General features: G+C 58.1%; 1 protein-coding gene across 1 annotated transcript in view; it reads right to left on the bottom strand.

Moving 5' to 3' along the window:
* LOC120748253 (U5 small nuclear ribonucleoprotein 200 kDa helicase-like) overlaps positions 1 to 12165 on the bottom strand; it is a gene marked incomplete at its 5' end in the record, with an annotated part of 59241 nt that overhangs the window by 13269 nt on the left and 33807 nt on the right. The window contains 7 exons of the mRNA XM_040054367.2: positions 1060 to 1224; positions 2939 to 3128; positions 4327 to 4435; positions 5279 to 5387; positions 6499 to 6650; positions 9227 to 9405; positions 11058 to 11249. Coding sequence (XP_039910301.1) covers positions 1060 to 1224; positions 2939 to 3128; positions 4327 to 4435; positions 5279 to 5387; positions 6499 to 6650; positions 9227 to 9405; positions 11058 to 11249 — 1096 coding nt within the window. The remainder of the gene's footprint in view (positions 1 to 1059; positions 1225 to 2938; positions 3129 to 4326; positions 4436 to 5278; positions 5388 to 6498; positions 6651 to 9226; positions 9406 to 11057; positions 11250 to 12165) is intronic.

Below are 12165 nucleotides of genomic sequence, written 5' to 3'. Positions count from 1 at the left end.
TTTTGGTAAATCCCCGTGTGCAGACGGGTGTTTTTGGTAAATCCCCGTGTGCACATTGATATTTTTGGTAAATCCCCGTGTGCAGACGGGTGTTTTTGGTAAATCCCCGTGTGCAGACGGGTGTTTTTGGTAAATCCCCGTGTGCAGACGGGTGTTTTTGGTAAATCCCCGTGTGCAGACGGATGTTTTTGGTAAATCCCCGTGTGCAGACGGGTGTTTTTGGTAAATCCCCGTGTGCAGACGGATGTTTTTGGTAAATCCCCGTGTGCAGACGGATGTTTTTGGTAAATCCCCGTGTGCAGACGGGTGTTTTTGGTAAATCCCCGTGTGCAGACGGGTGTTTTTGGTAAATCCCCGTGTGCAGACGGGTGTTTTTGGTAAATCCCCGCGTGCAGACGGGTGTTTTTGGTAAATCCCCGTGTGCAGACGGATGTTTTTGGTAAATCCCCGTGTATAGATGGATGTTTTTGGTAAATCCCCGCGTGCAGACGGATGTTTTTGGTAAATCCCCGCGTGCAGACGGGTGTTTTTGGTAAATCCCCGTGTGCAGACGGGTGTTTTTGGTAAATCCCCGTGTATAGATGGATGTTTTTGGTAAATCCCCGTGTGCAGACGGGTGTTTTTGGTAAATCCCCGCGTGCAGACGGGTGTTTTTGGTAAATCCCCGTGTGCAGACGGGTGTTTTTGGTAAATCCCCGTGTGCAGACGGGTGTTTTTGGTAAATCCCCGTGTGCAGACGGGTGTTTTTGGTAAATCCCCGTGTGCACAGGGATGTTTTTGGTAAATCCCCGTGTGCAGACGGATGTTTTTGGTAAATCCCCGTGTGCAGACGGGTGTTTTTGGTAAATCCCAATGTGCACAGGGATGTTTTTGGTAAATCCCCGTGTGCAGACGGGTGTTTTTGGTAAATCCCCGCGTGCAGACGGGTGTTTTTGGTAAATCCCAATGTGCACAGGGATGTTTTTGGTAAATCCCCGTGTGCAGACGGGTGTTTTTGGTAAATCCCCGTGTGCAGACGGGTGTTTTTGGTAAGTCCCGGCCCCGGGGTGTTTTCCGCACCGATGGTGGTGTAGTTGATGTAGTAGTAGGCGGCGATCATGCCCAGGTTGAGCGGCGCCACGTCCATCTCGTCCTCGATGCTGATGCACTTGGACTGCTCCAGGTCGCTGAGCGTCTGCTCCACCAGCTCCGACAGGTGATCCGACAGGTGCCGGTGCGACACGCCTGCGCCGCGGGACGGGGGGACACGGCGTCACCGGGACAGAGGGACACCGGGACAGAGGGACGGGGGGACGGAGGGACGGAGGGACGGAGGGACAGAGGGACGGAGGGACACAGCGTCACCGCGACGGAGGGACACCGGGACAGAGGGATGGAGGGACAGAGGGACAGAGGAACACAGGGACAGAGGGACAGAAGGACAGAGGGACAGAGGGACACAGCGTCACCGCGACGGAGGGACAGGGGGACAGAGGGTCACCGCGACGGAGGGAGCCAGCGTCACCACGACGGAGGGACACCGGGACAGAGGGACAGAGGGTCACCGTGACCGAGGGACACAGCGTCACCGCGATGGAGGGACACCGGGACAGAGGGACAGAGTGTCGCCGGGACACCGGGACAGAGGGTCACCGGGACAGAGGGACAGAGGGACACCAGGACGGAGGGACAGAGGGTCACTGGGACAGAGGGACAGAGGGTCACTGGGACAGAGGGACAGAGGGTCACTGGGACAGAGGGACAGAGGGTCACTGGGACAGAGGGACAGAGGGTCACTGGGACAGAGGGACACCGGGACAGAGTGTCACCGGGACACAGGGGACAGAGGGACAGAGTGTCACCGGGACAGCATGGCACCAGGACAGCAGGACAGAGTGTCACCAGGACACCGGGACAGAGTGTCACCACGGCACCGTGGCACCAGGACAGAGTGTCACCGGGACACCAGGACAGCGTGTCACCGGGACAGAGGGACAGAGTGTCACCGGGACAGTGTGTCACCACAGCACCGGGACAGTGTGTCACCGTGTCACCGGGACAGTGTGTCACTGGGGCACCACATCACCAGGGCACCGGGTCAGGGGGGAATGGGGTCATGGGATAACGGGGTCATGGGCTCATGGATAATGGAGTAATGGGATAATGAGATGGGATAACGGGATCGTGAGATAATGAGATGATGGGGTAATGGGACCATGGGATCATGGGATAATGGAGCAATGGGATAACAAGATGGGATCATGGGATAGTGGGGTAATGGGATAACACGATCATGGAATCATGGGATCATGGGATCATGAGATGGGGTAACGCGATAATGGAGGGATGGGATGGGATGGGATGGGATGGGATGGGATGGGATGGGATGGGATGGGTTGGGATGGGATGGGATGGGATGGGATGGGATGGGATGGGATGGGATGGGTTGGGATGGGATGGGATGGGTTGGGATGGGATGGGATGGGATGGGATGGGATGGGATGGGATGGGGTGGGATGGGATGGGATCCATGGGATGGGATGGGATGGGATGGGATGGGATGGGATGGGATGGGATGGGGATGGGATGGGATGGGTTGGGATGGGATGGGATGGGATGGGATGGGATGGGATGGGATGGGATGGGATGGGATGGGATGGGATGGGATGGGATGGGATGGGATGGGATGGGATGGGATGGGATCCATGGGATGGGATGGGATGGGATGGGATGGGATGGGATGGGATGGGATGGGATGGGATGGGTTGGGATGGGATGGGATGGGATGGGATGGGATGGGATGGGATGGGATGGGATGGGACGGGACAGGACGGGACAGGACGGGACAGGACGGGACAGGACGGTTCAGGACTGCCAGCCCCGTTATCACCCCAGGACATTCCCGGGGGTCGCCGCCAGGCTGCAGGAGCTCCCCGCTGCCCGCAGAGCCCATTCCCACCTTGCAGGTTGTAGTAGTTGGGGTTCTGGGTCATCCTGCGGTACAGGAAGGTCCAGGTCAGGTAGTCCACGGCGTCCTGCTTGTTCTCGATGGTCTTGGTGACGATCTCGGCGTTGAAGTGGTCGTGCATGCAGTGGTCCAGGTGCGACTCCACCGGCAGCGGCTCGTACAGGAACTTCTTGAAGAAATCCTGCAGCAGGACGGGCAGGAAAAGGGAAAGAATTCAAGAGTTCATCCCAAAAACGCGGTGGGAACGCCCAGCGCGGCGCTCTGCGAGGGGCTGGATTGTCCACGTGGTGATCCCGACCCTGAGTGAGGGTTTGGATCCCACCCCATTCCATTCCATTCCATTCCATTCCATCCCATCTACCCCATTCCATGGATCCCATTCCATCCCAGCACATTGATCCTATTGTCCCACTGATCCCATTCCATCTGATCCCATCAATCCCACTGATCCCATCCCACTGATGACATTGATCCCATCCCATCAATCCCACTGATCCCATCCCACTGATGACATTGATCCCATCCCATCAATCCCACTGATCCCATCCCATCAATCCCACTGATCCCATCCCATCAATCCCACTGATCCCATCCTACTGATCCCATCCCATCCCATCAATCCCACTGATCCCATCCTACTGATCCCATCCCATCCCATCAATCCCACTGATCCCATCCCATCAATCCCACTGATCCCATCCCACTGATCCCATTCCATCCCATCCCATCAATCCCACTGATCCCATCCTACTGATCCCATCCCATCCCATCAATCCCACTGATCCCATCCCATCAATCCCACTGATCCCATCCCACTGATGACATTGATCCCATCCCATCAATCCCACTGATCCCTTCCCACTGATGACATTGATCCCATCCCACCAATCCCACTGATCCCTTCCCACTGATGACATTGATCCCATCCCATCAATCCCACTGATCCCATCCCACTGATGACATTGATCCCATCCCACCAATCCCACTGATCCCATCCCATCCCACTGATCCCACTGATCCCATCCCATCAATCCCACTGATCCCATCCCACCAATCCCACTGATCCCATCCCACCAATCCCACTGATCCCATCCCATCAATCCCACTGATCCCATCCCACTGATGACATTGATCCCATCCCACCAATCCCACTGATCCCATCCCACCCCACTGATCCCACTGATCCCATCCCATCAATCCCACTGATCCCATCCCACTGATGACTCCCACTGATCCCATCCCACCAATCCCACTGATCCCATCCCACTGATCCCATCCGGATCCCAACCCTGCGCGAGGCTCCTCCTCCACCAGCAGCAGCAGCAGGAGGAGGAGGATCCCGTTTGGAATGCCAGGAAGGTCCCCGGGGCCCCCCGCACCTTCTTGGAGCCCTGGCACATGATGACGCAGCGCCCCTCGTCGTCCTGCAGCGGGCGGTTGGCGTGGCCCACCATCTGCAGCACGTCGTAGATGGGGTAATCCACGTACCTGCCGCGGCAACGCGTCAGCGGCCCCGGACACGCACCAGGGTCACATCCCATCCCACCTGGGATCCCCATCCCATCCATCCCAACCCCATCCCATGGATCCCATCCTGCCTGGGATCCCCATCCCATCCATCCCAACCCCATCCCATGGATCCCATCCTGCCTGGGATCCCCATCCCATCCATCCCAACCCCATCCCATGGATCCCATCCTGCCTGGGATCCCCATCCCATCCCATCCCAACCCCAGCCATCCCATCCCACCTGGGATCCCAACCCCATCCTGCCTGGGATCCCCATCCCAACCATCCCATCCTGACTGGGATCCCAACCCCATCCCATGGATCCCATCCCACCTGGGATCCCCATCCCATTCCTGCCTGGGATCCCCATCCCATTCCTGACTGGGATCCCAACCCCATCCCATGGATCCCATTGTGTGCATTCATCTCATCTCATCTCATCTCATCTCACCTCACCTCATCTCACCTCATCCATCCCACCTGGGATCCCAATCCCATCCTGCCTGGGTTCTCCATCCCATCCCATCCCAATCCCATCCCACCTGGGATCCCAATCCCATCCTGCCTGGGTTCTCCATCCCATCCCAATCCCATCCCACCTGGGATCCCAATCCCACCCCCATCCCAGTCCCAATCCCAATCCAATGGATCCCATTGTGTGCATTCATCTCGTCGCATCATCTCATCCCATCTCATCCATCCCGCCTGGGATCCCCATCCCAGTCTCAATCCCATCCCATTATCCCATGGATCCCATGGATCCCATAGATCCCATCCCATAGATCCCATGATCCCACGATCCGGGCCCGGGGCTCGGCTCACGCGTGGATCTTGCCGTTGTAGTACTGCGTGTCCATGATGATCACCAGGTGGGCCGAGATGTTCATGCCCCAGCAGAGGCTGCGCGAGGCCACCATCACCTGGACAGCTCCTGGGGACAGAGATCCCGGGATTCCGGGCGCTCGGACGGCGGCATGGGCACCGCCCCGGAATTTCGGGGGTGGGAGGTGGAGGTTCATGGAGCGGGTTGGGTTGGGAGAGGTTCTGAGGAGCATCAGTGCCACCGTGGCAGGGCCACCTTCCCCGTCCCAGGTGGATCCAGCCCGGCCTCGGGCACTGCCAGGGATCCAGGGGCAGCCACAGCTGCTCTGGAATTCCAGCCCAGCCCCTGCCCACCCTCGTTCCATCCCAAATCCCATCTAAATCCCCCTTTCCCGGTGGGAGCCATTCCCTGTGTCCTGTCCCTTGTCCCCAGAGGACACACAGAGCTTGGACAAAGCACCAGCCCCAGGACGCTGGGAAGTGCTGGGCTCCAGGAAAGGCTTCTCCAGGTGCTGCTCCCACCCCATGGATCCCATCCCATGGATCCCATCCCATGGATCCCATCCCACAGATCCCATCCCACGGCTCCCATCCCATGGATCTCATCTCACGGATCTCATCCCACGGATCCCATCCCATGGATCCCATCCCATGGATCCCATCCCACGGATCCCATCCCATGGATCCCATCCCACGGCTCCCATCCCATGGATCTCATCCCACGGATCTCATCCCACGGATCCCATCCCATGGATCTCATCCCACGGATCCCATCCCACAGATCCCATCCCACGGATCCCATCCCACAGATCCCATCCCACGGATCCCATCCCACAGATCCCATCCCACGGATCCCATGTCCATGGCTCCCATCCCACGGCTCCCATCCCACGGATCCCATCCCATGGATCCCATCCCACGGCTCCCATCCCATCCCATGGAACCCATCCAGTCGAATTCCAATCTCAATCCCATCCATTCCAATCTCAATTTCAATCCCATCCTCTCCCACTCATCCCCATCGATCCCAATCCCATCCCAATCCCATCACCAATCCCATCCTCTCCCACTCATCCCCACTGATCCCGATCCCATCCCAATCCCATCCTCTCCCACTCATCCCCATCGATCCCGATCCCATCCTCTCCCACTCATCCCCATCGATCCCGATCCCATCCCGATCCCATCCCATCCCAATCCCGATCCCGCCCCGCCCTCACCGGAGCTGAAGAGCTGCTCCACCACGCGCCGCTCCATGGCCGTCAGCCCCTCGTGCAGGTACCCGACCCCGTTCACCAGCGTCTCCTTCAGCGTGGGGTCGCTCAGCTTCTCCAGGTACGGCACCAGGTCCTTCTCGGCGCAGTGCAGGAACCTGCGCGACGCCCGGAGCTCTTCAGGCGCGGAAAGGCCTTCAGGATCGCCCACCCCATCGATCCCAGCAATCCCACCCCACCAACCCCATCAATCCCATCCCAATCCCATCCATCCCACCCCACCAATCCCATCCCAATCCCATCCCAATCCCATCAATCCCACCCCATCAATCCCATCCCAATCCCATCAATCCCACCCCACCAATCCCATCAATCCCATCCCAATCCCATCAACCCCACCCCATCAATCCCATCCCCATCCCAATCCCATCCCAATCCCATCCCAATCCTATCCCAATCCAAATCCCATCAATCCCATCCCCATCCCAATCCCATCAATCCCACCCCATCAATCCCATCCCAATCCCATCCCCATCCCAATCCCCATCCCATCCCATCAATCCCATCAATCCCCATCCCCATCCCACCCAATCCCACCCCATGATTCCCCTCTTCTCCAGGCCAAGTCCCCTCAGCTCCCTCAGGAATTCTCCATCTCCAACCCCATATCTGACCTCTGAACGCTCTCCAACCCCATAACCCATCCCTGGACACTCTCCAACCCCAGAACCCATCCCTGGACACTCTCCAACCCCAGAACCCATCCCTGGACATTCTCCAAAACCCATAACCCATCCCTGGATGTTCTCCAACCCCATAACTCATCCCTGGACATTCTCCAACCCCATAACCCATCCCTGGACACTCTCCAACCCCAGAACCCACCCCTGGACACTCTCCAACCCCATAACCCACCCCTGGATGTTCTCCAACCCCATAACTCATCCCTGGACGCTCTCCAACCCCAGAACCCATCCCTGGACATTCTCCAACCCCAGAACCCACCCCTGGATGTTCTCCAACCCCATAACTCATCCCTGGACGCTCTCCAACCCCAGAACCCATCCCTGGACATTCTCCAACCCCATAACCCATCCCTGGACGCTCTCCAACCCCAGAACCCATCCCTGGACATTCTCCAACCCCATAACCCATCCCTGGACATTCTCCAACCCCATAACCCATCCCTGGACACTCTCCAACCCCAGAACCCATCCCTGGACATTCTCCAACCCCAGAACCCATCCCTGGACATTCTCCAACCCCAGAACCCATCCCTGGATGTTCTCCAACCCCATAACTCATCCCTGGACATTCTCCAACCCCATAACCCATCCCTGGACGCTCTCCAACCCCAGAACCCATCCCTGGACACTCTCCAACCCCAGAACCCATCCCTGGACACTCTCCAACCCCATAACCCAGCCCTGGACATTCTCCAACCCCATAACCCATCCCTGGACACTCTCCAACCCCAGAACCCATCCCTGGACGCTCTCCAACCCCAGAACCCATCCCTGGACGCTCTCCAACCCCATAACCCATCCCTGGACACTCTCCAACCCCAGAACCCATCCCTGGACACTCTCCAACCCCAGAACCCATCCCTGGACACTCTCCAACCCCATAACCCAGCCCTGGACACTCTCCAACCCCAGAACCCATCCCTGGACGCTCTCCAACCCCATAACCCATCCCTGGACACTCTCCAACCCCATAACCCATCCCTGGACACTCTCCAACCCCAAACCCCATCCCTTGGCATCTCCATGGTGCCCCCCACGTGTCCCCTGTCCCCCCCCCCCATCAGGAGAACCAGAAGATTCCCCCTGGATCCGCTTTTTCTCCAGGCTGAGCTCCCTTGGGAATTCCCCATCCCTGGACGTTCTCCGACCCCACAGTCCATCCCGTGGTGTCCCCATGGTGTCCCCGGGTATCTCCGGGTGTCCCCGTGGTGTCCCCGTGGTGTCCCTGGGTGTCCCCGTGGTGTCCCTGTGGTGTCCCCGGTGTCCCCATGGTGTCTCTGGGTGTCCCTGTGGTGTCCCCGGGTGTCCCTGTGGTGTCCCCGGGTGTCCCCGGGTGTCCCTGTGGTGTCCCCGGGTATCTTCGGGTGTCCCCAGGTGTCCTCGGGTGTCCCCATGGTGTCCCCGGGTGTCCCTGTGGTGTCCCTGTGGTGTCCCCGGGTGTCCCCGGGTGTCCCCATGGTGTCCCCGGGTGTCCCTGTGGTGTCCCCATGGTGTCCCCGGGTGTCCCTGTGGTGTCCCCGTGGTGTCCCCAGGTGTCCCCGTGGTGTCCCCGTGTGTCCCCGTGGTGTCCCCGTGGTGTCCCCGGGTGTCCCCAGGTGTCCCCGGGTGTCCCCAGGTGTCCCCATGGTGTCCCCGGGTGTCCCCGTGGTGTCTCCGGGTGTCCCTGTGGTGTCTCTGGGTGTCCCTGTGGTGTCCCTGTGGTGTCCCTGGGTGTCCCCGTGTGTCCCCGTGGTGTCCCCAGGTGTCCCCATGGTGTCCCCAGGTGTCCCCAGGTGTCCCCGTGGTGTCCCCAGGTGGCTCTGTGGTGTCCCTGTGGTGTCCCCATGGTGTCCCTGGGTGTCCCCGGGTGTCCCCGTGGTGTCCCCGGGTGTCCCCGGGTGTCTCTGGCTATCCCCATGGTGTCTCTGGCTGTCCCCGTGATGTCCCCGTGATGTCCCTGGGTGTCCCTGGGTGTCCCCGTGGTGTCCCCGGGTGTCCCCCGGTGTCACCTGTGGCGCTGGACGTCGGAGGCGCAGGTGGTCAGGATGTTGATGGCCGTGAGCCGCGTCTGCTTGCGGGACGGGACGAAGACCAGGACGGGTTTTTTGGGCGAGTGCTTCATCACGGCGTGGTACACGGGCTTGGCCATGGACAGCAGCCGCGTCTGCGTGTGGCTGATGTTGAAACCCTGCCAAAAATCCCAAACCCCGCTGAATCCCAGAGGATTCCCTGAAAAACTGCCGGGAAACGCTGGGAAAATCGCTTAAATCCGGCACGGTGACGATTGATCCTTGTATTGGTGATCAATGGGCAATCTCAACCCTATCCCAACCCAATCCCATCCCAATTCCATCCCAATCCCATCAAAGCCCACTGAATCCCAGAGGATTCCCTGAAAAACTGTCAGGAAACGCTGGGAAAATCGCTTAAATCCGGCACGGTGACGATTGATCCCGTATTGGTGATCAATGGGCAATCTCAACCCTGTCCCATCTGAATCCCATCCCAATCCCATCAAAGCCCGCTGAATCCCAGAGGATTCCCTGAAAAACTGGCGGGAAACGCTGGGAAAATCGCTTAAATCCGGCACGGTGACGATTGATCCCGTATTGGTGATCAGTGGGCAATCTCAACCCTGTCCCATCCCAATTCCATCCCAATTCCATCCATCCCATCCCATCCCATCCCATCCCATCCCATCCCATCCCATCCCATCCCATCCCAATCCCACTGAATCCCAGAGGATTCCCTGCCAAACTGTCAGGAAACGCTGGAAAATTCGCTTAAATCCGGCACGGTGACGATTGATCCTTGTATTGGTGATCAATGGGCAATCTCAACCCTATCCCATTCCATTCCATCCATCCCATCAAATCCCACCGAATCCCAGAGGATTCCCTGAAAAACTGGCGGGAAACGCTGGAAAATCACTTAAATCCGGCATGGTGACGATCGATCCCGTATTGGTGATCAATGGGCAATCTCAACCCTGTCCCATCCCAATTCCATCCCAATCCCATCAAATCCCACTGAATCCCAGAGGATTCCCTGAAAAACTGTCAGGAAACGCTGGGAAAATTGCTTAAATCCGGCACGGTGACGATTGATCCCGTATCGGTGATCAATGGGCAATCTCAACCCTGTCCCATCCCAATCCCATCCCAATTCCATCCCAATCCCATCAAATCCCACTGAATCCCAAGGAATTTCACTAAGAATTAATCAGCCAAGAATTGACAGTAACAAGAACTATCAACAACCCCAAGGGATTATGGCTGAGAATTATTTAGCCAAGAATTATCAATGATCCCCAAGGATTATGGCCGAGAATTGATCAACCAGGAATTATTGATGATCCCAAGGGATTATGGCCGAGAACTGACAATAACAAGAATTACCGACGATCCCAAGGAATTAATCAGCCAAGAATTCCGGAGGATCCCAAGGAACTATGGCCAAGAATTACTGACGTTCCCAAGGAACCATGGCCAAGAATTCCAGAGGATCCCAAGGAACTATGGCCAAGAATTACTGACGATCCCAAGGAACCATGGCCAAGAATTACTGACGATCCCAAGGAACTATGGCCAAGAATTACTGACGATCCCAAGGAACTATGGCCAAGAACTCCGGAGGATCCCAAGGAACTATGGCCAAGAATTACTGACGATCCCAAGGAATTACGGCCAAGAATTACTGACGATCCCAAGGAACTATGGCCAAGAATTACTGACGATCCCAAGGAATTACGGCCAAGAATTCCGGAGGATCCCAAGGAACTATGGCCAAGAATTCCGGAGGATCCCCGGGGATCTCCCCAGGCTCCCGGCCGGTCCCCACCTGGATGTGCAGCTCCAGGGGCACGGGGCGCACGTTGGGGTGGAAGTTGAAGGTGGCGGTGGCGCTGCAGCCCAGCCAGTGCGCCACGTCCTTGGCGTTGGACAGCGACGAGCTCAGCGCCACGATGCGGATCGGCCGCTCGATCTGCGACGAGATGTAGCGCATGCGCGAGCAGATCACCTCCAGCACGGGCTGCGGGGAGAACGGGATCGGGAATGGGACTGGGATCCAGCCAGGAGATCCCATGGTGTGAGCAGATCACCTCCAGCACGGGCTGCGGGGGGAAACGGGATCGGGAATGGGATTGGGATCCAGCCAGGAGATCCCATGGTGTGAGCAGATCACCTCCAGCACGGGCTGTGGGGAGAACGGGATCGGGAATGGGATTGGGATCCAGCCAGGAGATCCCATGGCGCGAGCAGATCACCTCCAGCACGGGCTGCGGGGGAAAACAGGATCGGGAATGGGATTGGGAATGGGATTGGGATTGGGATCCAGCCAGGAGATCCCATGGTGTGAGCAGATCACCTCCAGCACGGGCTGTGGGAAGAACGGGATCGGGAATGGGATTGGGATCCAGCCAGGAGATCCCATGGTGTGAGCAGATCACCTCCAGCACGGGCTGTGGGGAGAACAGGATTGGGATTGGGAATGGGATTGGGATCCAGCCAGGAGATCCCATGGTGTGAGCAGATCACCTCCAGCACGGGCTGCGGGGAGAACGGGATCAGGAATGGGATCGGGAATGGGAATGGGATCCAGCCAGGAGATCCCATGGTGTGAGCAGATCACCTCCAGCACGGGCTGCGGGGAAAAACAGGATCGGGAATGGGATTGGGAATGGGATTGGGATCCAGCCAGGGGATCCCATGGCGTGAGCAGATCACCTCCAGCACGGGCTGCAGGGGAAAATGGGATTGGGAATGGGATTGGAAATGGGATCGGGATTGGGATCGGGAATGGGATTGGGAATGGGATTGGGAATGGGGTTGGAAATGGGATCAGGAATGGGATTGGGAATGGGATCAGAAATGGGATCCAGCCAGGAGATCCCATGGAAACCCCTCCTGATGTAGCATGTGTGAGCAGATCACCTCCAGCAAAGGCT

The sequence above is a fragment of the Hirundo rustica genome, unplaced genomic scaffold (genome assembly GCF_015227805.2).
Source record: "Hirundo rustica isolate bHirRus1 unplaced genomic scaffold, bHirRus1.pri.v3 unplaced_BUSCO_293860at7742, whole genome shotgun sequence".
NCBI lineage: Eukaryota > Metazoa > Chordata > Aves > Passeriformes > Hirundinidae > Hirundo > Hirundo rustica.
This window is presented reverse-complemented; position numbering and strand designations above follow the sequence as displayed.